We start from the raw sequence: 27,566 nt of genomic DNA, 5'->3' as shown, positions 1-27,566 counted from the left end.
TTCAAAGGACCAAAGGATGTGGCTGTTTTCTTGGTAATACGGAGGGCCAACAACTGACTAGCATCCTTGACAGGTCTCCTTGGACATTCTTCCTACCAAGGTTAAATAAACTTCATCTGCCACAGTGGAGCAGAGAGTCCTGAATCAACTAACAATGTTTTACCCTATTTCTTCACATACCAGGGAAGAGTTTTATACTTTCATATAACTTTCATGGAAGAATATGTAAAAATTAAATATATTTTTTGAACATGCATGTATTAAGAACCCTTATTATTCCCAAGGTTTTTTAATGTAGTCTTCCTTCACAGAGAAGGGGAAAATTATTTCATATATATATCATATTACATAGTTCTGTCTAAATGCACAAAAATGAAAGCAGTAATGCTTAACAAAAAATAAGCTTGTCTGGGCTTCCCTGGTGGCGCAGTGGTTGAGAGTCCGCCTGCCGGTGCAGGGGACGCGGGTTCGTGCCCCGGTCCGGGGGGATCCCACGTGCTGCGGAGCAGCTGGGCCCATGGGCCATGGCCGCTGAGCCTGCACGTCCGGAGCCTGTGCTCCGCAACGGGAGAGGCCACAGCGGTGAGAGGCCCATGTACCACAAAAAATAAAAAAATAAAAAAATAAAAATAAGCTTGTCCTTGCTAAAACTCAGTCTACAGGCCATCTAGAACTAGTCCACATACTAAAAGAGCTTTATTCAATTCAAAGAAACTTAAGTTCCACCGGCACCCGACTGCCCTTTTGTGTCTCTCACTTCCTCTTATAGTAAGTAACCCACAGAAGACTTTAATTTATAGGCAAATCAATAAAAACCCTGGCAATAGTTACATTTCCTGAGCAAAGTTTATCCTGACAACCTAGTCATTTATCTTCTGGCACTAAACACATGTAATATCTAGCTATATGAGGAAATATGTTACAGCTGAAAAAAAAATTACAGCTAACATCAACCAACAAATATTGACCTTCTACTACAAGTCAAACACCATAGGTATGGCAAAGTTAAGTACTGAGTTTTCCCAAGACATTTCTCCTTTCTTTTCTTTTAAATAAGGATAATTCATTAAACATAAGACGTCAATGGAATTTAGTTTTTATATAGGATGATAATAAACTCAAAATAAGAAGAGATCCTTTGTCTTAACCCTTCCCTCAATTTCAAATTAAAAAATGTGGTCACTGTCACCAAAGGTCATGCAGGAGGTGTGTGACAATAAGTGCTGCGCTTAGAGGAAAGTCCATGGAGTTGAATAGACAGGTGCGCACTGATACGCTTAGAGCACAAAATAACAAGATACTCAATCCAGCACTAAATGGTGAGGGGCAGAGAAAGTGCAAGAAGAATTTGGATAAGGACCAGGGAAGGCTTCTTATGGCAGAAAGGGCTCAAAACAGACTGAATAAAAATGGGTAAGATGTGAATTGGATAGAGAGGAACTATGGTACATACTGTTGCTTGCCTACCACATACCCACTCAAGCCTTCCTGGCACAGCCTGGGTTTATTCAAATGTGACTTATCTCCATGAGTAAATTCTGATTGGTCTTAACCAATCATGCTGAGAAAAGAAATTACATACATATACTAAGAGAAAAGTCGGGAAGTATAAACAACAAAATATTAACCGTGGGTATTGCTCAGTGTAAGATAATAGGTGATTATTTTTCCTCCCTTCTCCTTATCTTTCTATGCATCTAGACTTTAAAAATTGAGTATGCATTGATTTTAGGATCATTTCCTTACAAAGGCAAGAGCATCAATGAAACAAATATTTCTAGCAGCTCTAACATAATCTTTGATGTACACATAAATTCCAGTAGGGGAAAATGATGAACAAATTCTGAGTTAAAATTCTACGAAAGCATAAAAAAATTGTGTTAAATAAGCATGACTTGACTAAGAGTGGACAATACATGAAAGAAATGACTTAGCCTATTTCCTTACTGGAAAATTCAATCATGCCAGTAGAATATTAAAGACATTTTCACTTGTAGTCAGTACTACCTTTAGTCAAAGAACAAATAATTAGCTTTGATTAAAATAGGTAAATGAGCCAGCAAACTGTGGTTTCATTAGCCTCGCTACACTTTCTGAATCCCAGGTGAAACACTTTAACAACGAACTGTTGATTCTCCTGTTTGATTTCCCCTAGTTGCTTATGAAACACTAACTTATCAAACCCCAATTCTGAGTATATCACATGTTTCACTGCCTCTACTTCTAAGCTGCTAAGCACTATAGGACAAAGTTACAGAGCCTGTTGGTTCCACTGTAAATTTATATTATCTAGGCTTTAACCTTCCTATTCTTCAGTCATCCTTTGTTCATTTCAGGTTGACCCAAGTAAACAAACATTTCTTACAGCTGTCTACTCACTAGGTTCCAGTGAGCCGTGATAACTATAGTTTCTTTCTCTCAGGCGTGTCTTCCTTCCCCCTTCTGCTTCGTTTGGGGGACTTCTTCTCTACTCCAGGCGGTCCTAGTGAGGATGAGCCCAGGACCCAGGATGGACCATACCAACCCAAATAGAAGAGAGTGACTGGTTCAAGGACAGGCACATGAAGCCAACCTGGCCAATGAAAGTTCTCCTAGGACTTTTCTGCTGAAAGCAGCGAGGAAGACTTTAGATATTCATCTTGGATCTCAATATGCAAAGATGTACGTGGGGGCTGCTGAAGGTTATTTCTCCCACTACAGAATAAAGAACAAAGCCAAAACACAAAAGTAGAGACAACTGAAGCTGAAGCATGAGAAAACTCTCACAACTGTGAAACCTCAAGATCCAGGACCATCTGAAGCCAACTCCACCTCTAGACTTCCTAGATCTACATGAAACAATAAATCCTCTATTATACCTCAGCTGGGTTTTTGTCTCTTACACCCTGTGGACTCCTGTCAGATACAGGACATATTCCAAACTTTACCTTCTCTCCCCAAACCAGAAACTACCTACTAGCAGTCCCCAAATGCCTGCTTCATGATGAACTTCTTTATCCCAAAGTTACTCTCACAACCCTCAGTAGAAATGACTCTTAAGGAAAAAACACAACTTAGGGCTTCCCTGGTGGCGCAGTGGTTGAGAGTCCACCTGCCGATGCAGGGGACGTGGGTTCGTGCCCCGGTCCGGGAAGATCCCACATGCCACGGAGTGGCTGGGCCCGTGAGCCGTGGCCGCTGAGCCTGCGCGTCTGGAGCCTGTGCTCCACAACGGGAGAGGCCACAACAGTGAGGCCCGCGTACCGCAAAAAAAAAAAAAAAAACACAACTTAAATTCAAGGCCTTTTCTCATAATCTGGCTGTGGGCACCTTTCTCTAGCATGTCAATGTTGATCCTTCATTTCTTGTGAAAAACCTCCCCTCCTGCGGCTCCCCGGGCACAGCTCTGCCCTAGTTCTCCTGCTTCTCTGGCACTTGGTCTTCTTCCCACACCCTGATTCAAGTGTTTCCCAACAAGTTGTCTTTGGCCTCCTTCCTTTTCCTTCTACCCTCTCTCCCTTGGCAAGCTCTTTCAACCTAATGTTTCCAGTAATCCCCTCAAAATAAAAGACTCTAAAATCTATACCCATGAAACTCCATTCTATAATCCACACCCATAAATCTCTAGTCTCAACTCCACACCTATATTTCCAGACACCCCTACCCACCTCTCACCTAAATTCAAGATGTATGTTCAAAAACTGCATATGCTGTCTTCTCTTCTGAAAGTTTCTCTTTCTGCGTGGTCTTTCACTTTGTCAAAGCACCACCAGACTCCTGGTAATCTAAAAATGAAGTGTTATCGACGACACCCCCTGTCACCCCAGCTGAGATGTCCTCTTGCTTCTATTCCCATAACATCTTTGGCTGAGTTCCCTCCTCCCTCTCGCTGCCTCTCATCTACCCTAGTTCAGAGTCTCACAAGTCTCAACTGGACTATTGCCATTATCATCTTCATCGGTCTCCTACACTCTCTTAATCCCAAGCATCCTAACCTCTGCTATGAGATTATACTCATGGAAGGTCACATCTGATCAAGTCACTTCCTAGCTCAGAAAACTTCCATAGCCACTCAAAACTTGACACTCCTCCATGAGTCTGCCAAGAAAGGTCCTCCGCCTGGCCCTGAACTCCTTTCAAGGTTTCTTTCCCATAATTTCCTTTCAGGAATTCAGCCCTAAACTCAAACCAAATACCACAGCATTCCTCTCCCTATCCCAGTCTGTCGCCATATCTTTGCTCATCCTCCTTTTTCCACATCTCCTCATGAATAACTCCTACTATCCCTCGAGGCTCTCCAGAAATGCCAGCTCTTTGATGAAGCCTTCCCTAATCTTTTTGCTTGAAGTTATTTCCCTTCTCCTTTGAACTCCCGTAACTCTACAACACCATTCACTCATCTCTCTCGAAGGCAAGAATCCCGGTTTAATTCAATACTGCACATAACGCTTTACCTAACACAAGTTTGGTGAATCAATGGACTGTCTAATAAGTCTTTCCTCATCCTTTCCACGTCTACCAGGCCCATCGCTAATATGCTGTGTGACCTTGGGAAAGTTACTCAACCTCTCTGAGGAAAAACTCAGCCTCCTCATCAGCAAAATGGGAATAAATATAGCTTACAGAGTTTTATGAGTTGAAACAAAACAATGGTTGTTCTAGGAGGGCCTATCTGGTACACAGTAGGGCCAATTAGTACAAGGTCCCTCCATTTCTCTTTTCATCCTTATAATCTAATCTGAGAGCTCTCCACATGACACACAGGGAATGGTATGAATCAGAGTATTGATACTCCTCTGTGAGATGATCATGTACTTTCCAACAGCAAGTGTAGGGATCATCGCTACCAAGGCATCCTATCAGAGCACTAAAAAGTGGGACAAGAGAATGCTTCAAAGAATGTAATATTTTTAACAATCAAATACCACTGGAGCGACTGAGGAACTCTTCTGCCTTTTGGGGGGAAATTATTGCAGTTGATAAAACTTATCTGAGAAGCCTTCATCAAGGGAGTAAATGTTAAGCAAGTCAAACGTTAGTTTGGAAGCAAAGGAAATTCCTTGTAAGTACTTGAAGAGAACAATCGTCAGCTATTTTCTAGAACTCTAAACAACCCAGTAAGACTATTTGAGACTACTTATGCATCTCAGAGATATGAAAGGCGACAGGATATAGTGGACATGGCTCTGAACTAGGTAGGTCTAATTCCAGCTCAGATACATACTCACTGCTGAGCCTTGATATTCTCATCTATAAGATGGTGTGGCTAGACCAGAAAACCTCATTCTAGGAAGACCTCCTTGTTAACAAGTGTTTTGTTCAATGAACTTATTACTATGGGAAATGGTGGGCAGCCAACCACCTTTGATGGTTAGCTGTGGACAAAGAATTGCAGACGATAGTAAATAGATGTCCTCTTAAGCTTCCTTCCAATCCTGTGCCTCTTGAGGCCGTATCATAGCTTAGAAATTAAGAGGAGGGGCTTCCCTGGTGGCGCAGTGGTTGAGAGTCCGCCTGCCGATGCAGGGGACACGGGTTCATGCCCCGGTCCGGGAAGATCCCACATGCCGCGGAGCGGCTGGGCCTGTGAGCCATGGCCGCTGAGCCTGCGCGTCTGGAGCCTGTGCTCCGCAACGGGAGAGGCCACAACAGTGAGAGGCCCGCGTACCACCAAAAAAAAAAAAAAAAAAAAGAATATCAGTGGAACAGCTATCAAATCTGAACAAGAATTACAGACCAGATAATACATATCAATGCTAGTTTTCTGAGTTTGACAAGAGTACTGCAATTATTTAAGCAAAAGTCCTTGTGTTTTGGGAATAAACAATGCACTATTTAGAGACAAAGGAAAATTATGATTACAACTTACTTTCAAAAGGCTCAGAAAAAAATGTACACACATTGAATATTGTGTGCATGTATGTGTGTGTATACAGTTTTATATGTAAGTATTGGCTAAATTAAAGTATTTAAAATTTTTAGTTTTGACCCACTCTGTATCTCCCTGTTCAAATTACTTACTAGTCCTCTTTTGTAAAGTAATGCCTCTACTTAGAATTAATTGTCCTACGCACCAAAAAAACGAGTACTCAGAGACCTAATTTTCACTTTAGCATTGCAAAGAGTTCCAAAGTCAAAGTATATTTTGAAATGGATAGAACTAGCCCAGTCTTATAGTATGTATTAAACAATAACTGTGCAAGTGCCAAAGCTGGCAACGGTTTCCACTGCTGTTGCAACATCTAAGCTCAAAGTAACATCCATGGATTTCTCAGTGGGAGGCTACAGAAAAGTAGTTGGATATTCCTTCTGCTGTTTCTAATTAAATCAATTTCACAACTCCACATTTCAGCCATTCCCTAAATGGCTACCAATGCCCTGACAGGTCCCAAGGAGAGCCAAAAATAGTTGCGGCAGCCTCACATAAGATAACCAATCCTGTGGATGCTAAATTAATATTTCCCAAAAATTCTGCCTTTCCTTTCACGTCGCTAACAGAAACCTATATCGGCCCACTCCAACTCCCATCTCCAGGCAAAACAACCTCTCCCGCAAATACTTCAAGAAAGACTGCAATGTTTAAGGGGATTAGTGAAATTTACATTACTCAGGTCAATGTAGCACTTCATGGTCACAAAGCACTTTTATGTAAATAATCCCCTCTTCCCTTTACAATACTACAGTGAAGAGTCCCATTTTAAAGAGTAGGAAACTGAGGAAACAAGAGACTGTCCCAAGATTTTAGACATTTTATGTATTGAATTTAGGGCCAGACCCTATGTTTTAAGATACCCAGAGAAAGAAGGGGGAAAAAATATCAGTGAATGGCATCTAGTCATTCAGGACAAAGAATCCTCGTCGCCTCCCTATCGCTCACCCTCATACCCAATTCAACTCCTTCAGGATAAAGTCTGGAATCCTTAGCTTAAAAAGTCCCCTGATGGGGGCTTCCCTGGTGGCGCAGTGGTTGAGAGTCCGCCTGCCGATGCAGGGGACACGGGTTTGTGCCCCGGTCCGGGAAGATCCCACATGCCGCGGAGCAGCCGGGCCCGTGAGCCGTGACCGCTGAGCCTGCGCGTCCAGAGCCTGCGCTCCGCAACGGGAGAGGCCACAACAGTGAGAGGCCCGCGTACCACACACACAAAAAAATAGGCCCCTGATGATCTGGCCACATCTCCTAACATTTCTCTACCTTTCAGTATTTCACATTTCTCTGTATTTCAACTGGAATAACTAACAACTTCCTAACACTTCCTAAGTGCCCTAACACTTCTGAAATGTCTACCTCCATGCTTTGCACATGCTATAAGGGTCTTCCTGGAGCGCCCGTACTACTCATCCTCACCTGGCTAATTCCCACGTGTCCTTCAAGACTCAGCTGAAGCTATTCTGGAAAGCTTTTCCCAAATCCTCCAGTCTCAAGTAAACAGGTTCAGGCTTCTGCTGACCCAGCATTCACTTGTTGGACCGTCTTTACCACGTCGCACCAAGTGTTGGTTCCACCTCTTCCTCTGGACCCATGTTATCCAACTGAACTTTCTGCAATGATGGAAAATTTCTATATCCACACGGTCCATCACAATAGCCACTAGGCACAGGTGGTTACTGAGCACATGAAAGATGGCTAATTCAACTAAAGAACTGGGTGTTTTGTTTGTTTGTTTGTTTTTGCGGTACGCGGGCCTCTCACCGCTGTGGCCTCTCCCGTTGCGGAGCACAGGCTCCGGACGCACAGGCTCAGCGGCCATGGCTCACGGGCCCGGCCGCTCCGCGGCATGTGGGATCTTCCCGGACCGGGGCACGAACCTGTGTCCCCTGCATCGGCAGGCGGACTCCCAACCACTGCGCCACCAGGGAAGCCCAAGAACTGGGTTTTTCATTTAATTTTAATTTTTGTAAATCTAGATTTAAATAACCACCTGTGGCTACAGCACAGCTCTAGACAAACTGTCAGCTCCAAGGACAAACACCATACTTACTTGTCTCGGTGTCCCTGACACCGACCACAGGACCTGGCACACAGCCGGATTCAGTGTTTGTCGAAAGAATAAGTGAATGTGTTCGTGTCTATAAACACTTATTAAACTGGGAAGTGATTCCACCCAATATTCCCAGCATTCTGGGTTATCATATAAAATTCGGCCAAACCAGTCACCTCTTGTAAAGCGCACCTTATTAACTATCATGGGGAAAAAAAAAATCCTCAGTAAATCTCTCATTTCTGCTCAGGGCACTTTAGCTTCACAATCACACTTAAATGACTTCCAGATGACTTCTGGACAAAGGGTGACGCTGTTTATGAAATATTACAATACTCATGCAGCATCATTTTGGAATGTCGAACCCAACTGCAGTGTTTTATAAAGAAAAAACATGGGCTTTTTACCCTGATTCTATTAACATAGAAAAGAAATTTCTATGTTATTTCTATTAACATAGAAAAGAAATTTCTATGTTAGAAATTTCTTGAATGCCTTAAGTATTCCCAGCATATTAAAGACTATTTTGAAGAATTCTGTAAAATTAACCATCAACTCTCCTGACTGAATTCATGTTTGAAATCCCATACAGTATTTGGAGAAGCTGTACAGACTTGATTTGATGGGCTTCCTCACTGCCATGAGCAGAATGCAGAGAGAACATGACCTCCTACAAAGGACTAGCAGTCAAATCCAATTTGGTTCCAATTAAAACTCTCGGTTGACGGAATTCATGAGCTTGACATATGCTCGGTCATTTGAGATTTTAAGAAATCCAAGATGCGAACTTCACAAAGCAGAGATTAACCAGGGCGGACTCCGCATCCAGGCACCCACTACCAAATCCCTCCGAGCTCACTGGCTGGCAACAAACTGGTCGGCACACACCGCCCACCCAGAGCAAGGAGGGCTTCTCCGTTTCCCACCCGGTGCGTCTCACATCCCTGGTGGTGATACAACGGCTGAACAACTGCTCATTAATGGCCTTTCGCTGTATAATTACTTCTGTAAAGGGAGACTAATCCTAAAGTCTAAAACTGTATGTGAAATAAAAAGAAATAGGTAAAGCATCCTAGAGCTTGATTGGGTGGGTGGGAAGTGAGGGATTCAAATACATAGTTCACTGCTTTTTCATTGAATTTAAATGTTTAATTAAAACTGAAGAGCTATTTCTTACAAAAGAATTAATGTTCACTCAAGAAAAAAAAAGGCAAAAATAAAGTAAAACATACATTTAAACCTTGTACCAAGGGCAACAGTTGGTATATAGGCTGCAGCTTTGTTTCCCCTTTAGGCACTTTTAAAATAGTGAAATAAATACCAGCCAGCATTTACATAACATTCACTCTGCTTCATGCACTGTCCTAAGTATTTAACATCTATTTAATTCATTCTGTCTTATCTGCACCTTAAAGACAAAGAAACTGAACAGAGGGAGGTTAAGTAACTTGACCCAGTTCACAAGCTTGGAAGTGGCACATAATCTCTGTCCAATTTTTTCTGTGGGAACATTATGTTCAACTAAGCAGTGTGGGAAGAAAAACTTCTCCTTAACTTCACTAAATCCTTAACTGCTGTTTCAATACTCTGTCAGAAGCAGCGAGCACAACCTGCTTGGCTTATATTTGATTCCTGTTCCCCATGTGCGGGGAGGGGCCGAGTTAAGATAGGAGACAGTCACTGACTTGGATCTAATACTCAACAGCTGGCTGCAGGGCACAATCCGTAATATGAATTTAGATTCCTTCAGGGCCATAGCTCTTTGATGTTCTTACCATCAAACTGTCACCTTCTTGCCTCTACATATTACATAACCCACTGGCTTAGCCGTTTTTAAAAGCCTCCATTTAACGTGAGTCAACTCTGCTTTTATTTTTTTAACCTGGATTCTTAAAATCTACCGTTCCCAATTCCTATAAAATCTAAAAATGCTTATTTGGATGATGAACTTCAAATAAGTGTGGAGAGCAAAACAAAATGGAGGTTATAACAGGTGGAAAGAAATTTTCCCCCATGTAAACTGTTAAATTGGAAATTTTAAACTGTTAAATTTCCGATTTCAGAAACTGTTAAATTGGCAGTGAGACGCCACCGCCAAGCTCGGAAACAGCCTTAATGTTAAAGATGTTCTCAGAGACCCGTAAGATGCGCTGTGTCCTCAGCCCAACCCCCAAGACCACCTGCCAATGTCCAAGGAGACAGTTTTCTGCTCGTTCACGTAGAGGTTGTCTGCTGCATCATGACCCTGAAATACTTTGGATTATTCTTTATGGCTCTGTTATCCACACAGCAACTCCTGTGGCAACCATGGTAATTACACTGCAGCCTTGTTATCTTGGGATAACACTGTAATTAACCTGTGTCACTGCAGCATTCATGGTCATAATAATTGCGGCAAAAAAAGTCCTATGGAAGTAGCACTTTTCGTTCTGGCTTTCAAAAATAACTTCAGCAATCATACTTCTTAAAAACTCAAATTTGTTTTGCCCCAAGACATATGATTTCCTCTGTACAAAGGCCACTGAACCAAGCTCTCTGAGTGCCCCCTGAGAAACAGCAGACTATCTCTGTCATAAGAGCTCCCAAAGAGAATAGGAGAAACAAACAAATAAACAAAAAACATTTCTCGAAAGAATACTTACAGCTCCTCTAGAAAAGGGAAGTTCTTAAATGCATCTTCTGGTAACTGAGTAATGTTGTTCATGCTGATATCCCTGGAAAACAAAGTTAAGAAAATTGTTAACTAAGTGATATTAGACTTAAAGCACTTAAGTCAACAGAAAAATAATTAGGTGCTGAAATTTTGTAAAGAAGCAAGAAAAATGAGACAGACATAGGAATAGTCATAATTCAGCTTCAGAATGCAATGCTCAGAAAACAGAAAAGCTAAATCTTTTATTATAAATTACGTCCCATCATTTATAACATACCCAGATGCTGGGTTTTCACCCTTTAAGTATTCTTGGAAAAAAATGTCTCCAAAGACCTACAATGAGTGAGCCGGTGTGGCTTTTCATTGCTCTGGTGTTCAAAGTGCTGTACCTGATAAAAATAAACAAATGAACACCCAGAACTTGATAAAAGAGATCTGCAGGTATGGGTGGCTTCTTAAGCCACTGTCAGGGATAATAAAACAGGTCCTAACTGTACCCCAGTCGTATTTTCTGCAAAACCTATAAAAGTCCTCCAGGTAATAGCTGTAAGTAGATTTCATTTTTAGCCTATGAACAGATGCAGGCTGCAAACAAGTGCATACATGATAGGTATGCGGTCCATTTCCAGTTTTTCCTTAAAGAGACAGCAGCAAGGAGGGTACTCACTCGACGATATCACTTGACAATTAACTAGTTCAAGCAGCTGAAAAAAATTCTTTATTAACCATTTCCTTCTTCCCTGGCAGCTGCCTTTTGAACTGGCTTTCTCCTTCCACACTCTACTTAATCTGGACACTGTAAAAGGCAGCTGAAGGCAGCCTCACCAGGGACAGCCCCCGCAGGCTCTGGGTTGCCTGCCTTACCCAGATGCCTCTGCCTCTTATTTGCTGTTAAATTCTCTGGCTCAGCCCACAGGTCTCTCCTTTCTAGAAACCACCATGAAAATTCACATGTGTGACTTTCCCACAACTGGATTAGACATAATAGTCTAAGGAGGTGGGAGAGACATCAAGCACACAAAAACCAGCCGACAATACCACTGTTCTTTTCACTACTTTGGTCAGGTAAAAATCTCCTTTAAAGGACACCTTGAGTATCAAGGTAGGTGAGTCCCTTCTCCCCATCTTTCCTCTCACGAACATTTCGAAACGGTACTTGCATCTCTTCTTACTAGCCTTTCCCAAGGCAGGTTTGGAAAACTTCTTGGCTTGGGAATAATAAGAATGGCAGTTGCAAAACAGCAGTAGCAGCTAACATGTTGAGAATACTGATCATGGGATAAGACTGCATATCAAATCTCACTTTACGATTGGGGAAACCAAGGCTTACTGGGGCAAAGTAACCTCCCTGAGGCCACCAACGAGTGGTGTAACAGGACATGTGAGCTCCGCAGTCCAAGATCTTAACTCCAAACTCTGAATCTTCTAAAATATCATTTGAATCCTGCTACTTTGCTCCAGTAAGCAGTTAAGACATAAAGCAAACCCTGAGTCCCACCAAGGTTAAAAAGAGGGAGGGATACTGCCTCCAAGACCTTGGCACAATCATCAATGAATCTCAGGAAGAGCGCTTCTGATTGATGATTTAAAAAAAGAACTACAGGGCTTCCCTGGTGGCGCAGTGGTTGAGAGTCCGCCTGCCGATGCAGGGGACGTGGGTTTGTGCCCCGGTCCGGGAAGATCCCACATGCCGCGGAGCGTCTGGGCCCATGAGCCATGGCCGCTGAGCCTGCGCGTCCGGAGCCTGTGCTCCGCAACGGGAGAGGCCACAACAGTGAGAGGCCCGCGTACCGCAAAAAAAATAAAAAAATAAAAGAACTATAAATAGCTTTAGCCATTGAAGAAACAAAGTTCTGAAAATTCTCTGGAGACAAATCCCAAGACCATACGGATTCACATGCATTCCAAAATTGTCTATCATTAAAAACAACTCAAATTCTACTAAAGATAACTTACAAGAAAAACAAAATTAATATACTTTTCAAGGAATTATTATTTTTAAATGTAGGCCCTGATACTAATTTAATCAGCTATCATTATCCCTGGAGAAGGGGGAGGGGGAACCCTTCAGTTTTCATAAACACTGGAGCAATGTGCGAGAGAAATAGCACCCAAATAGGGGTCAGATGGAATATTGTTTCATCCTGAGCCTCAGTTTGCTCATCTGTAAAATGGGGGAGTTGAACTGATTGATTGGGGGTTTTCCTGGCCTGACATTATATACTTCTGTGATTCACTTTTTTTTTTTTTTTGGTAGTTTTCATGGAGGGGCTCATCCTCCCTGATGAAGATATATGAGGTTCAATTGATGGAAAAGGCATGTTTCTGAAAAATTTACCATAACGCAAAATTTAAAGACTACTAGTTTGCCATTATAAAACTACTGAGTCACTCCCACTGGAGCACATTTGCCCTTAACGAATAAATTCACTCTTAAGAATACAACAAAACTTTTACTCACGTTGAAAAGTAAAATAATAATGAGTAAGCAGTGATTCTGTAAAACATCACACAATTTTGGTGTTCTTTAGTCATTCCAATAAAAGGAGAATGGACAACTATAATTTATTACTTTACAAAAGGAGGCACTCCATACTGTTTCCTCTTAAGTTTGGCACACCTGAATTCAGGTGAGTATCACGGCAACAGAAAAACTGACTGACTGCCTCACCAGAAAAGACACATAATTATGAGAATTTATACCACACTCTTCCCTGCATTCCAGTTTTTAAAAATGCGTACATCTATATAACTGTCTCATTTTTCCCCCCTCAGAGTAACAAGACATAACAGGTAGCTTTGCTGTGAGCTATAAATGCAATTAGTGGGACTCCATATTTACAAACTAATAAGTGTTAAACACGTGGTGAGGTTTTGTTTCAAAACTTCAGGTTCAGAAACAACACTTGTTTCCAAATTGATCTGAATTTCACAGACTCAGAGTTCTATCTTTCTAGGTATTTTCCATCATATTTTCTAGGCCTCAGTTACAAAGCATTTGTGAATAAGGAAGAGAAAAAAGTAAATAAATAAAAAAGAAAGGGAGGGGGGACCTGGAAGATGTTATCTCCAGAGAAGCTCTGGAAACATGTAGTTACAGAGTATAAGGTGGGTGGGCACTCATTTAAAATAATGAGGACTAATGGTGATAAACAACCTACAGACAGCCTTAAGAGTATATTCCAGACCTGACATCACCAATACTGGCAAGAGAGCTTGAGGCTGGAAAGGATGCTGGGGGTGATGAGTTAACTGTAACCATTTACAAATGGAAGTCCTAAGCCAATAATTACAAATATATTGGGCTCATCTGCCTATAAATTACTAAAATACATAAGTAAAAAAGTGGTATATATAGAAAATTTTCAGCTAGAAGGTAACACCTCTAGGTCAGTGCCTTGACATTCATTATGAGCAACACAATCTTGCCAGGAATATCTGTAATTAAACCCAGAGATCTACCATCCTGCGTTCCTACAACGAAAATAAGTGTACCATGGAAAACAAAATAATCTTACAAGGTCAGAGCACCACCAACTCATAAACACCTCTGAAGAGTAATTTCAAGAGAACTGACGGCTTTACTTGAAGCCAGCCCAGCATGGATGGAAGGGTGCAGGCTTGGGAGACCAAGGCTTACCTATCTATTCACCAGCACTAGCTCTGTGATCTTGGGCAAGCTGTTCACCTTTTCTGATTCCTAGCTTCTTCATTTGGATAAATGGAGGAAGTAGTAACTAAACCTTGTACAATGCTGTGAAGAGCAGATCAGATTAATCACATAAGAAGCTAAATAAATAACAGGTGTTATCTCATCATCCTCCGTGTTCTGGCTGCTCCTGGAAGCTGTGTGAATCTGGTGGACAGAGAGCCAGCAGGCCAAGAATCTCACCGCCTTTGGTGGCCTTCCTTCCCAGAAAAGAAACCACTTTTACACAAGGGAAACACTAAATGGTGCAGAAGGTCTAGAACCTGGAGTCGTTCCTAACTACAAAACTGGATTCTAAACTCCAGAACTCCAGGAGTCGAAGCTGTTAAAATAGAAGAGCTCTTTGAGATCAAGTACTTTGTTTTAAAAGAAAAAAGTTGAAGCCCAGTTGTTAACGGAGAAGGGAGGGAGGGAGGAAATTACATTCTTATAGGAAATTGTTAGAAGGACAGGAAAGACAAGAGCCATTTTCAGAAAGATCAGGAGGACGTCCAGCAGGGTAAGTGTTGAAGCAGGGCACAGAACCTAGAGCTTTTGCTTAGTAGGGGGGAAATGTATCTTGAATGTATCCTGAATGTATCTTTTCTATACATACTGGTTCCCTAACAGATTTCTTTATAGTTGGGCCTTTCAAGGTACACCAACTGGTACAGGGCACACGCCTGCATATCACACCCAATGCAATATTCCCCAATTTTTACAACAAAGATCAAAAATGCAAAAGCACATCACCCCATGAGGAAAATAAAGGTGAATGCTCCAACACCAGCAGTCATTGATTTCAAAATTAACAGTGAAATGGCACAACTGTTTAATTCAAACTGCTAAATCTCCCCAGTGCTTACACTCTCATCTTTTTTTTCCCTCATAAAATTCATTAATATTAAAGTATCTACAGAGTAGAGAGGAACATCATGTTTCAACAAGGTACCTTGTAAAATGCTCCCAAAGCGAGCCTAACCTGTTTGCTGATGGCCCAGCGTGTACCACCGTGGACTCTGCCACCACATGCTTGCTGGTCTGGGCCTTTTGCCATGGAATTATTTAATTTTAATATACTGTTATTGACCCACTTTATCTAACTTTGAATAAGCCTTCCTATTTGTGTTAGATAAAACTACACTGCTGCTGCCATAATGTTAATAGTAAGTCAAATATTACCCAGCAGTCTGAGAAGTTGATAAATTATGTTTAATAAATTACGAACAGGTTCTAGAGAAAACATCATTCTCTAATATATTCTCCAGAAAGTGGTGGTGATGTCCTTAGACTCAACAGACACATGCTGATAATGATTAAGAACTAATACTATTCCAATGACTTTTCTAGGGTCTTGTCATCCACCAAAAATTTTCAGGCCGCTCTCCAATTAACAGATGTCTACTGTCTGAACAAAAACAAAAAACTAAAACTAAATTTGAAAAATAGCCTGGGTAGAACACATTGGAAGGGAATGTCTCTCTCACGCACAAGTAGTATAGATAACACATACACCACCAAAGTTCTAGACAAAGCTTATATAGAGTTTAATTTCTTTTCTGACAGGATTCCATATCTTTGGGCAAGTGATCTCTTTTGCTCCCTACTTTTATAATAACAAAGCAACCTACGTTCACTGTTTTTAAAGAATTGAAATACAGGGAAAAGCATCCACAATATCAATACCCAGAAATAACCACTGTCCTATTTCATGGGTGTCATTCCAGGTTCTTTTTCTCTGGATGGTATGTATTTTTGCCAACATGAAATGCTATCGTTCTGAACGTATGTATCTCTTGATGCCTAAGATTCTTCATTTGCAAAATGGAAAAAAAATTCTCTGAAAATATATTTTAATGAAAGCATAAGTACTTAATATATCTCAATGCTATTTTGGGCAGGCCATACATCATGGGAGGGGAACTTCACACCTGGAAATCACCGTGCCAAAAGGAAAAGAGGTTAGTTAAGTCTCTTTTCCAGAGACAAGGAGATATACTGTCACCCATTTAACAAATATGTACAAAGCACCCAATTATCCACATGGGTGCAAGGCACTGTGCTAGGATGGTGAAGTTTTTATATCAAAAGATATATTCACAGTTCTCTTTTTTACTCTTTTAATTAAAATCCATCACTCCACTCTATTCTTAACTTATTACTGCTTGAGACATTGTTGCAATATGTAATTAAGTTTAACCTTTCTAAAATGCATTCTTGCATTGTGGAAGCAATAAGAACAGCCACATATGTGTAAAGATACTGCTCTTTAGTTACACTGCAGAAATGGGGCCAAAATGGTGTGGATGCCATTTTAGTCAGCTTTTGCTCTAGAGATATTTTTCTGACCTTAACGTGTTTTTGCACTGCTAGAATCCAACTAGATGGCATGATGGACACCCTTCTGATGCCATGTGAAATATCTCTACTCTTATTTTAGGCAGCAGGATAAATTGGCTCCGTACTATCTGGCATCTTCCCTGGTGTTTCAAGCACAAAGGCTCAGTGCTTCCCAGCGGACAGATCTAACACTTGATTCTCCAAGCCTTGCAATCCTTAAGAGGAGAACCGCTACAACAACCATACTGTCACTTAACAGATAAATGTTAATCACTGCCAAGAAAAGTTACCACCTTGTAAAGTCATTATCTGTTTAAGGTATTTGAATGTTCTAGTATATAGTCTTCAAATCTTAAAAAATAATAAAAATACAGTAAAAAGTTTTGGCTACAGGAGATATAGAGAAGAATGTTTAATTCATTTTATGATCTTCTACTTTCATGGATTAAAACCCCTGTTTTAGAACCTTTTAGCATTCTTCCACTAAAGACTTCCAAAGCTCTATTGACACTGTTATGAAAATGAAAAAATACAAAACAAACTGGAAAAAAACATTCACAAAACACTATGGGATAAAAGATTTGTATCTATAACACAGAAAGGACACTCAAAACTCAGTAAGAAAATAAACCTGATTTTTAAATGGACAAAAATATTTGAATAGGCGCTTCACCCAAGAAGATCACACAAATGGCAAAAAGCACATAAAAAGATGTTCAACATTAGTCATTAGGGAAATGCAAATCAAATCACAAGGAGATAGCACTCAGCTATCACAATGGCTAAAAAAAAAAACCTGACAATAACAAGTGCTAGTGAGGATACAGAAGAACGGGAACTCTCATACACTGCTAGCGGTACAACCATTCTGGAAAACAGTCTGGCAGTTTCTTATAAAATTAAACATATACTTATGACTATGACCCAGCAATGCTAAGTATAAATGGATGGGTTAGGAGAAAGGTCGGCTACAAAGGGAAAGTTTGGCCCACAGGAAATGCTCTGTATATCTTGATTTTGACTGGTGGTTACATGATTGTATACCTTTATCAAAACTCTTAGAACTGTATACTAAAAGTATGTATTTTACTGTACATATCAATAAGTTAAACATCAATTCTTGTGTTGGCCTTTTATAAATAAGTATATATATGATACTACCTCTTCACATTTCTCCCACAGGAAAAAATAATTCATCCTGTGGCTAGAAATCCTCTTTTCCAGGACTTGCCCAAAACCAAATAACGTGATGCACAGCACTGGCTTGGCTTCAGAGTCAGGAAACCTGCAGGTTTTTTGCGTTTTGTTTTGTTGCCTTTTTTGTTGTTTTTTGCTCGTTTTTCCAGCCTCTGCTATCCACTTGCAGGACACTGGGCCAAGCCTCTTCGTTCTCTCTTTACTGAGCACCTATTAGGTTTGCAACTGACTGTATGCTCGGTCCCAGGTAGATAAAGACAAAGAAGACAGAGTGTTTATCCTAAGGGCGCTCTGCAATAACAAAGCAGTAAGTACTGTGATCCGCGTGGCAGAGTGAGGGAAGATGGTCAACCTAACGTGGGACCAGAGAGAGACTTCCAAAGGCAGGGCGGTGGTACCAAGTTGGAAAGGGCAGATATTACTTTATAGAGAGCTGCTATTTCCATCTCTGGTCTCACTCGTTATGTCGGCACTATTTCCCAACAGAGATGCAATTGGCTTTTGTGCAGGACAGTTCTTCGTTATGCAAGACAGTCTTGTCTTGCCTAGCTCACTATTGGGTGCTTGGTATCCCTGGTGCCCTGGTGCACTAGTTAGTGCAACCAAAAACATTCCCCAAACGCTTCCAACCTTCCCGCAGGAAGCTGGCAGCACAGAGAGGGATGTGAAATCTATTCAGTGGGTGACAAACGGCATCTTATAAAAAGAAATATAAGGAATGGTTAATATCAAAGTTAAGCACATCACACAGAAAAAGAATAAATATTGTTTCATGACAATTATTTACATTTCATATATATATATTGGGTCATGATGTAAAACATAGTCATCACTGGATTCATAGGAAAAAAAAAAATTGAAAGCCTCTGAATCAGATAACTTGTTTGTTTGGGTAGAGGGTGCCTTCCAGGCAGTGGGAATATCATGTTAAATGAGATAAAACCAGAGTGGTCAAGGAGATAAAACTACACAGGAATTGGAGTATTCTAAGCACAATGGATATAACTGGCAAGAGAAGCTACCAAGGCAAGCAGAAAGTATGTCCCCAAAGGCCTTTGTGTATGACCTCTAGAAATCATAACTTTATTCTAAAAGCATGGAAAGCTGCCAGAGGAAGTTTAAGCATGTCACGTTTGCTGCAGAAAGATCATTTTAGCAGCCATCTACTGCCATGGGATGAAAGGAAAGGAAGTTATTAGGAAGAACAAATCCCAGCTCCTCCGGAACTCAACCTCCTCTACTGAAAAATATTCTGAACTTGCTAACTTCGAAGGTCCTTCCCAAATCTATCACTATGACTCCTACTTTGGCATTCCTGCTCCTGCATATTTCGTGCATAATTAGTAGAAAATAAGAAACCCTGCGATTCACTTTTTTCCTATACGTGCAGGCACATTTGCTTGTGTTAGCAAGTGTGTGAGTGAGGACTTAAACATACCCCCTTCAGAATTACAAGGGTTCAGCAATTAAGAAAGATGCATGACTTCATTTCCAAAGGTAATATTTTATGCTGTAATCGTTTATGGTCTCAGTGAAGCAATACAGCCTAGGAGACACTGAAGGTTGTGTTCTTCAAGGAGATGTTAACCCAACAAGGTAGAAAAGAGAGAGAGCAAAACACCAATGTGTAAACCTCACACCCCCACGAAAGGCAGGTGACACTTAAATTACACATCCTCAAAAGGGTAACTTAAAAAATAAAGCTAGGGCTTCCCTGGTGGCGCAGTGGTTGAGAGTCCGCCTGCCGATGCAGGGGACACGGGTTTGTGCCCTGGCCTGGGAAGGTCCCACATGCCGTGGAGCGGCTGGGCCCATGAGCCACGGCCGCTGAGCCTGCGCGTCCGGAGCCTGTGCTCCACAATGGGAGAGGCCACAACAGTGAGAGGCCCGCGTACTGCAAAAAATAAAAAAATAAATAAATAAATAAAGCTAGTTAGGCTAATTCAATAGTATTTTCTAATACTGAAAGAAGTTCCACTTGTTTTCGGGGCTTTTTTGTTTTTTGTCTTTTTAAACAGAGCCTGTTTTCAAGTGTGAGATGTGTTCTAAAGAGGAAAATATAAAATACTCTAAATCCGGAGCACTGTTTACTAAATGGCAAAGAACAATGAATACCAAAGACAAAAAGAACATTCCTTTCTATAGTTTGATCGAGGACCCCTAGCATCTGGCATCACATGGAACAGACAAGGGTTAAATGATAATATTCCTTGTTTTCTCGCTACTGAACGGGTGTTCTCAGGCATTCTTTGGGTGTTAACAGCTGTTCTGGTAACCCTAACGATGACAAAACAGTGCTCATTACCAGCCAAGACACACAGACAGAATGCAATTTCAATAGTCCATTTAACATCAACAAGAAGGATTGTAAGGATTGTCGTCTGGGCTGATTGGAAACACTCAGTTACTTCATCCTAGCAGACAAAATGCACTATTCAACAAAGAAATCAATCCCACAGCATTTATTATGGTAAATATTCTAATTAACTAAACGGTTGATGTTTTATTATAGCTACACTTATTAACACCACTGATAGGAAAACATTACTTCATGGTCTTTGCCTTCAAACATGCACACCCACCCACAAAAACTGCTGTTCAGACGCTCATTTTTTTAAACTTCAGCTCACAACCAATTAATGGGCAGTGAAATCATTTTAATGGGTCATAGCCAACTTTTTTTTTCAATTGAAATAAGAAGGAACAGAGAATAAAATAGAAAAATATCAGAATACATCAAATGTAATAAAGGTAAGTATTGTCTCACGAAATTTTGTTCCTGCACTCGTGGGCTTCTGTCTTCCTGATGGCAAAGTCGCAAGTTCATATATATCGTGTAGTTTTAAGTTCATATATATTGTCTGTGTAATATAGCAAGATCCATGAGTTCAAGGACTTGGGTATTCAAGCCAAATCTTTTTATTCCTCCTGCCAAATGGATTCAAAACTCCAGCTGCTTCCCCAGCACCACCAGGTTGGCAGAATGGATTTAGTAACCTTTAAAGTACTTCCTTCAAGCACACCCCAGTACTTTCATATTTTAGTGACATTGGTTTTCTAAAACTGACAGTAGCAATATGAGAGAATGTCACAGTGAGCTACCCTGAACTTTCTTTATTAAAAAGAGAGAGAGAGAGGGAGGGAGGGAGGGAGAGGAAGAGACATACAGGCACACATTTAAAAGACTTTATTACAGTATTACTTTTCAACTGTTTCAACAGAACTGTGGATAAATCAGCTGAGTTAGCTAAATTTCTACTTGGCTACCCTGGGCTCTATCGAGATTTCTAGAAATATATGATAACAGCATGACAAATTTCCACTTACATAAAATGCATAAAATGTTTATAAATAACCTGACAAAACCATCCTTCAATAATGTAGTGATTTGAAGGTTAAAAACAAAAAAGACCCCCCCCACCAAAAAATCTACACTCCAGTAAATCCTTTCTAATGCCCCAAATCCAAAAGAGGCCTCCCAATAAACACTGTTTGCACATCCAATAATCATCCCAGGCAAGAGGAGCTTCAATTTCCAAGACACTGAGGCACTGACCTCATTATGATGAGGCAGTCTATACCCTGAAGACCAGCTGCCAACCGTCAAGGCCTGAACCCAGGGGCAGACTCTGGGGTTTCACCATTCCTGTAATGCAGGCTTTGTGGGGCGATTGCTTCCCTTCAAGCCAGGCGGCATGCAATACACACACACCACACACACCTTCCCCCTTCTCCGCTCTGGTGGCCATTTTTTAAAAGGCTTGTAAAGTGTATTCTATCCATAGATGAATGACTCAAAATTGTAACTGGGATGACAATCATTTCTGTTGACCATTAGACAACAGACATTGATAATGCCAGTTGATAAAAAGTCATTCAAGATATTCCCTTGGGAATGACTTACAACTCATTAAAGTCAATATAGAAGCAGCTAGGCAATCAAATCTGAGTTGATCCTGGATCTTTGGGAGCAAAGATTCTCAAGTCTGGTTTTCTCATACTTCTGGACAGCTCTATTTGTGATAAGTCTTCACGTTCTAAGAAGTTCAGGTCACAAAGCACTTCACTTTCCTTTTAACTTTTGCAATCATTATGGGTCATATGGTCCTTTGTTTTTTACCCTGGACAGAAAACAATAGGCTACCCTGAAATCTGTTTAATAAAAAGAAAGAGAGAGACACACATACACACTAGGAACTCCAAAACACAATACTCTGTAATGACCTATATGGGAAAATGACTATATGGGAAAAGAATCTAAAAAAGAGTAGATACATGTATACATATAGCTGATTCAGTTTGTTGTACACCTGAAACTCACACAACATTGTAAATCAACTATACTCCAATAAAAAATTAAAAAATAAAGGCACAATGGATAGTTAAAAAAAAAAAAAGTTATTGCTTTAGAATGTCCATCCAGGAAAACCTCTCAATTCCTCAGCTGACTTGATGTTTTGTTGAAGCAGTTTTGTTATTAAATTGGAAACCAAGAAGAAATAATGTCTTAGAAAATAAATTCCTATAAGGAGGAGGATCTTTAATCCCCCCAACCTCCAGTGAAACCAGGTACACACTTCCGATCCATTTGTGCATGGGTGCATGCACGCACACACACACGCACGCACACACACACACACACACACACACACACACACACACTCTCCCTCTCTCCCCCCCACCCGCCCCCATAAAGAGCTTAACCACAATTAAAGAATGTTGCAGATTAGGAGGCCAATTCAGATACCAATAAGGAGGATGACAACTCACTCCAGTCTGCCTTGGACAATCCCAGTTTACATCTATTGTCTCAGCATAATTATTATTATTATTATTTTGTGTGTGTGTGTGTGTGTGTGTGTGTGTGGCCTCTCCCATTGCGGAGCACAGGCTCCGGACGCGCAGGCTCAGCGGCCATGGCTCACGGGCCCAGCCGCTCCGCGGCACGTGGGATCCTCCCGGACCGGGGCACGAACCCGCGCCCCCCGCATCGGCAGGCGGACTCTCAACCACTGCGCCACCAGGGAAGCCCTCAACATAATTATTAATAGTCCTCCTTTTCACTTTCAAAGAGGTGGTCATTTGGATGATAAATTAAATCATCATCCCACTAACAGCTATAGATATGACTGAATAGTGTTGAAGGAGTTATGATGGGAAGAAGTGGAAATCTTGGTTTGGATTACCTTGGGGAGGGCTTAAATAAAAGGCTAATTCCTCATCCGTATAATATTATGATGATAATAATAATATGGAAAACATGAGCATCTGTAGTGTTTGTAAATATCACTTTGATCAATTTCCTGCTCCTCCACCTAGACCTTCTGTTCCATTAGGGCAGGGTCTGTGTTTTGCTCACGAATGTACCCCAAGCCTCTAGCTCAATGTGTGGCCACAGTTTAATGAATGACATGCCAGACACTACATTAAATGCTTTAACAGTCATGTAACAAGTACTTACTTAGCATTTCCCAAAAAAGAGAAATGTTTAAAAAGGCTTAATTTCCCAACCATCTAAAGATAGTCAAAGGCCTGGCTGCAGGAGAAAAGAAAGGAGAGGCATATAAAATATCTTCATCTTGACAACTGACACCTGATCTGCGTCTGGGACAGACATCAAGAACACATTGTTTATGGACAGCAAAGGGCATTAATGACAGATTTCCTCCCAAAGTCTACTGCTATAACAGAGTAATAACCTTACATGCAAACACATTTGGGAAAAAGCAAGAAAGAGAGCAAAGCTTTCATTTCAATACAAGTTCCTGGATTTAAAAATAGCTTGGGAGGAATGATGTAAAATTGGATTTCAGTAAAACTAATTTTTCTTCCTCAAAAATTCAAACTACAGCCTTTGTCCTATAAATAGCATCTCAAAGAACCACTGAACTAGAAAGCAGAGTGATTAAAAGTTTCTCCCAGAAGCCTGACCAAGAGCCCTGGGTTTGAACACAGCTCTGCTCGCTCACTGGCTGTATAACCCTGTTATAATCATCCTGTTATAACCCTGTATAACCCTTAATTTCTCTGTGCCTCAGTTTCTTCAAGTGTAAATGGGGATAACACTTCTGACTTCAGAACATCGCTGTGAGGATTAGAGGATGTAACCTCCAGCCAGTGCCCAGCACAGTTACCTAGCCCACAGCAAACACTCAAAGTCAACTATTATTATTTTTATTATTATCATCATCCCCCATCACCATCTAATCTAATCATCTCATTTTAATAATGAGGCAAGAGGCCCAGAGGGGTTAAATATTTAATTAATCAAAGAACCAAGATCAGAATCAAAACGATAAATCCCAGTTCAGGGTTCTTTCTACTACCTTAAACTAGAGCACGTGGCAGTAATATTTTAGCAGTATGCTTTGGGACTGGGGAAAATAACTTCCCCAGAAATAACGTGTTCAATGGTGCTTAGATTCTGAAGTTAATGGGTAAGAGCTGGCTGAGCCCCTCAACCGTAGCTCAGCTAATGAACAAGTACTACAACCAAAACACGGAAAGAAACAAACCAATGCTACCTGTGCTTAACTCAGTAAATGCATGAAAAGTCTCTTTTTACTCATTAAGGATATTGGTCCTTGAAGAAGTCTTATGTTTAAAATGAGGCCAAACCGTAAAATGGAATTCTGGACACCTTTAAAAGGTGTTGATGGGGCTTCCCTGGTGGCGCAGTGGTTAAGAGTCCGCCTGCCGATGCAGGGGACGTGGGTTTGTGCCCCGGTCCGGGAAGATCCCACATGCCGCGGAGCGTCTGGGCCCATGAGCCATGGCCGCTGAGCCTGCGCGTCCGGAGCCTGTGCTCCGCAACGGGAGAGGCCACGACAGTGAGAGGCCCGCGTACAGCAAAAAAAAAAAAAAAGGTGTTGATGTTTTGATGGATTAATATGTTCAGTTTTATGTAAAGAACTCACAGCTTTTTTTGTTGTTCAACATATCTTTATTGGCTTGATGATTAAAACATTCCCTCTGATCTTAGGGGGCGGGAAGAAAGGAGCTGTATGCAAACCAGGTAAAAAGGTAGAAGGCAGGGCCTCTGATGCTAAAGGAACAGCATGTGTGAAGGACAGCAAGTAGGCTGGTCTGGCTGGGATGTGGAGTTCACAGGTCAGGGGCAAACCCAGAAGGATAACATAGGCTCAGATTACAGAGCACACTGAATGTCCGTATAATAAAGAACTCGAGGACAGAAACCAGGAGCTATGGAAAATTCTTTAAGGAACATAAAGAAGGCTGCTTTACAAAGAAATTCTAGTGGATGGGCACGACGTTTACCTTCTCTACACCTTTACGACTACCTTGATTGAAATGACACACTGGCACTCTGCTACTGGCCCACGCTGAATGAGGTCAGAAGCAGCAGCGCCACGAAATGGATTGCTATGGATACTGTAAGAATGAGATGAGGTTATGATTCATGAAGCCACACAGTGTTCCCTTCAGCAGAGCCCTTGGGAAAAACTTCTCTCTGACCTCAGTTCCAAGAAGAGCTGTGTTTCTCCTGCACAGTGTGTCCTTTTTATCTTATAGACAATGTGGAATCACAGAAGTGGATTCTCTCTCCCTCTTCCCATCAGCTACTAAGATTTTCTGAGCCAAAATTGTAACCCCCTCTTTCACAAATGTATATACATTAGATGGGCAGCTTCAGGAATTCCTGTCTTCAGTTGATCTTCTCTGGTCCTAATCTGGGGGTAGGGGATAATCCCAGTCTTCTAGCCAGTTATTTTGTATTTTATCTTAAGCATTTTGGTAAAAGCTATCTTGAATTCTTTTCTGAATAAGGAGGATCAGACCAGTCCTTTTTGAGCACTCTCTATGTGCCTGGCGCTCAGAAGCCAACAAATGCACAAGCCCATTTGGGTGGTTTTATAAAAGGGTGATCCTGGAAGCGAGAAGGTTGAGAGGGAGAGATACAACAGCACAACGGCCAGAGAGGAAAAGGAAGAAAAGAGCCCCCTCAGAGGCAGAACCAGCAGAACGTAGTGATTAGAGGCTGGGGAAAAGGTAAAGTTGAACCTCGAAGATGACACCGTGGTTTTTTGCCCACAGATCTGGGAGGGGGATGCTGCCATCAGTTAGGGACATGACAGGAGGGCAGAGTGTGTTGGCTCTGTCAGGTCATGAGTTGTTACGTGTTGGATGGTAAAAAATGCCAGCCCAGAATTGAGGCACAATGTCAGGGAGGGGTAAAGTCACGGGAGAATGAAAACTCCAGAGTGGGTGGCATCGCCCAGAGAGGACATGCAGAAATAGAAAGAAAATGGCTGAGAAACAAAGGTTTAGAAATAACTCAATTGGAGGAACAGAAAGAGGAAGGGAATGATCAGGAAAGGGAGGGAAGAATCTGAAGGAAAAGCTTCTAAGAGATCAAGTAAATACACTGTCCAATGCCACCACGTAATCAGGAAATAGATTAGCCACAGGATTTGGTAATTAGATCACTTGTCAATAGGCTTATCAGAGCATGAATCTCATAAACACTAACCAGGACTAGAATTTTTTCTTTCTTATTTTGGCTCTGGGAATAGAACAAAGAAAGGGAGAGGATTTCCTGAGGTAACTGGGCAAGATTTAAAAGAGAAAAGGAAAAGAAACACAAGGTTTAAAGAGGATGTGTGTAAACATGTGAGAAAGAGACCGCCTGAGGTGGAACTGACTGGGCTAGGATGCTGATAGATGAGGAAAGGGCACCTACAATGTGACTATTCCCCCTGCTGGGAAGGAAGGGGCGGGAGGGTGGGCTCCCTCAAGAGCAGGTGGGGCTCCTGGCTGACCATACCTCCCAAGGGTGCGGCGGTGCAGACAGAACCCCAGGTGTCTGTGACTACTTGGCGTCCATTCCTTCATTCTCTAAGTCCAGGAGCACTGATTCCAGCCTCACTCTCACACTGAATGTATTCCTTTCACTCCTACAGCACATCACAACTACATTTTTTTTTCCCTAATGTGTTTTCCCAGCTCTTTCTCAGCTACAGTAATTAATTCAAATACACCACCACTTAAGTGCCAATCAAAGCTCCACTGAGATCTAAGAAGAACAATGGTGTGCTTATATGCAGTCTATTAATTTAAATTACCAGCTGAGTCACTACATGCCAACAATTAAGCAATGACACACACACAGATTATACTCTCCATGAATATACTAAACCAGAGATTTCAGAGAATGAGTTGCCTGGATGGCCAAATTTTCCAGATAACTGAGTGAAGGTTTGCCCCTGGGGGCAGCGGGCCGGGCGGGGGTGGGGTGGGGTGGGGCGGGGAAGGGTACCAGCATCCAAATAACTTTTTTTTTAACTTATTTATTTATTTATTATCTCCTTAGAACTCTATTCACTCTCCAACAAGGCCCTACCTGACCTGTGCCTGGGTTCCTCCCCAACCTCATCCCAAACCATTCATTCCCCTACCCCCAGCTCACCCAAGCTCCTTTCTGTTTACCACTCTGAGGTGTTTCCCCAGCTCCCCTCAGGGCAGGTTCACGCTCACCTTCTGGTTTCATCTCAAATGTCAACCCTTAGCCCCATGACAGTGGCTTCCAGTTTACTCCCTCACCATCCAGTTTATTTCCTCTTTCTAGCTCTCATCATTCAAATTATCTTATTTGTTACCTTTTCATTTTTTTAACTAATTAATTTTTGTTTTTAAATTTTTGGCTGCATTGGGTCTTCGTTCTAGCATCATCCGGGAATCTGATAGAGAGGTACAGTCTTGGGTTCTACTC

General features: G+C 41.4%; 1 protein-coding gene across 1 annotated transcript in view; it reads right to left on the bottom strand.

Moving 5' to 3' along the window:
• LGR4 (leucine rich repeat containing G protein-coupled receptor 4) overlaps positions 1-27,566 on the bottom strand; it is a 96,587-nt gene that overhangs the window by 34,931 nt on the left and 34,090 nt on the right. The window contains exon 2 of the mRNA XM_060159494.1: positions 10,601-10,672. Coding sequence (XP_060015477.1) covers positions 10,601-10,672 — 72 coding nt within the window. The remainder of the gene's footprint in view (positions 1-10,600; positions 10,673-27,566) is intronic.

The sequence above is a fragment of the Lagenorhynchus albirostris genome, chromosome 9 (genome assembly GCF_949774975.1).
Source record: "Lagenorhynchus albirostris chromosome 9, mLagAlb1.1, whole genome shotgun sequence".
In the NCBI taxonomy this organism is placed as follows: Eukaryota; Metazoa; Chordata; class Mammalia; order Artiodactyla; family Delphinidae; genus Lagenorhynchus; species Lagenorhynchus albirostris.
The sequence above is the reverse complement of the archived record's forward strand: the minus strand, read 5'-3'. Positions and strand labels throughout refer to the sequence as shown.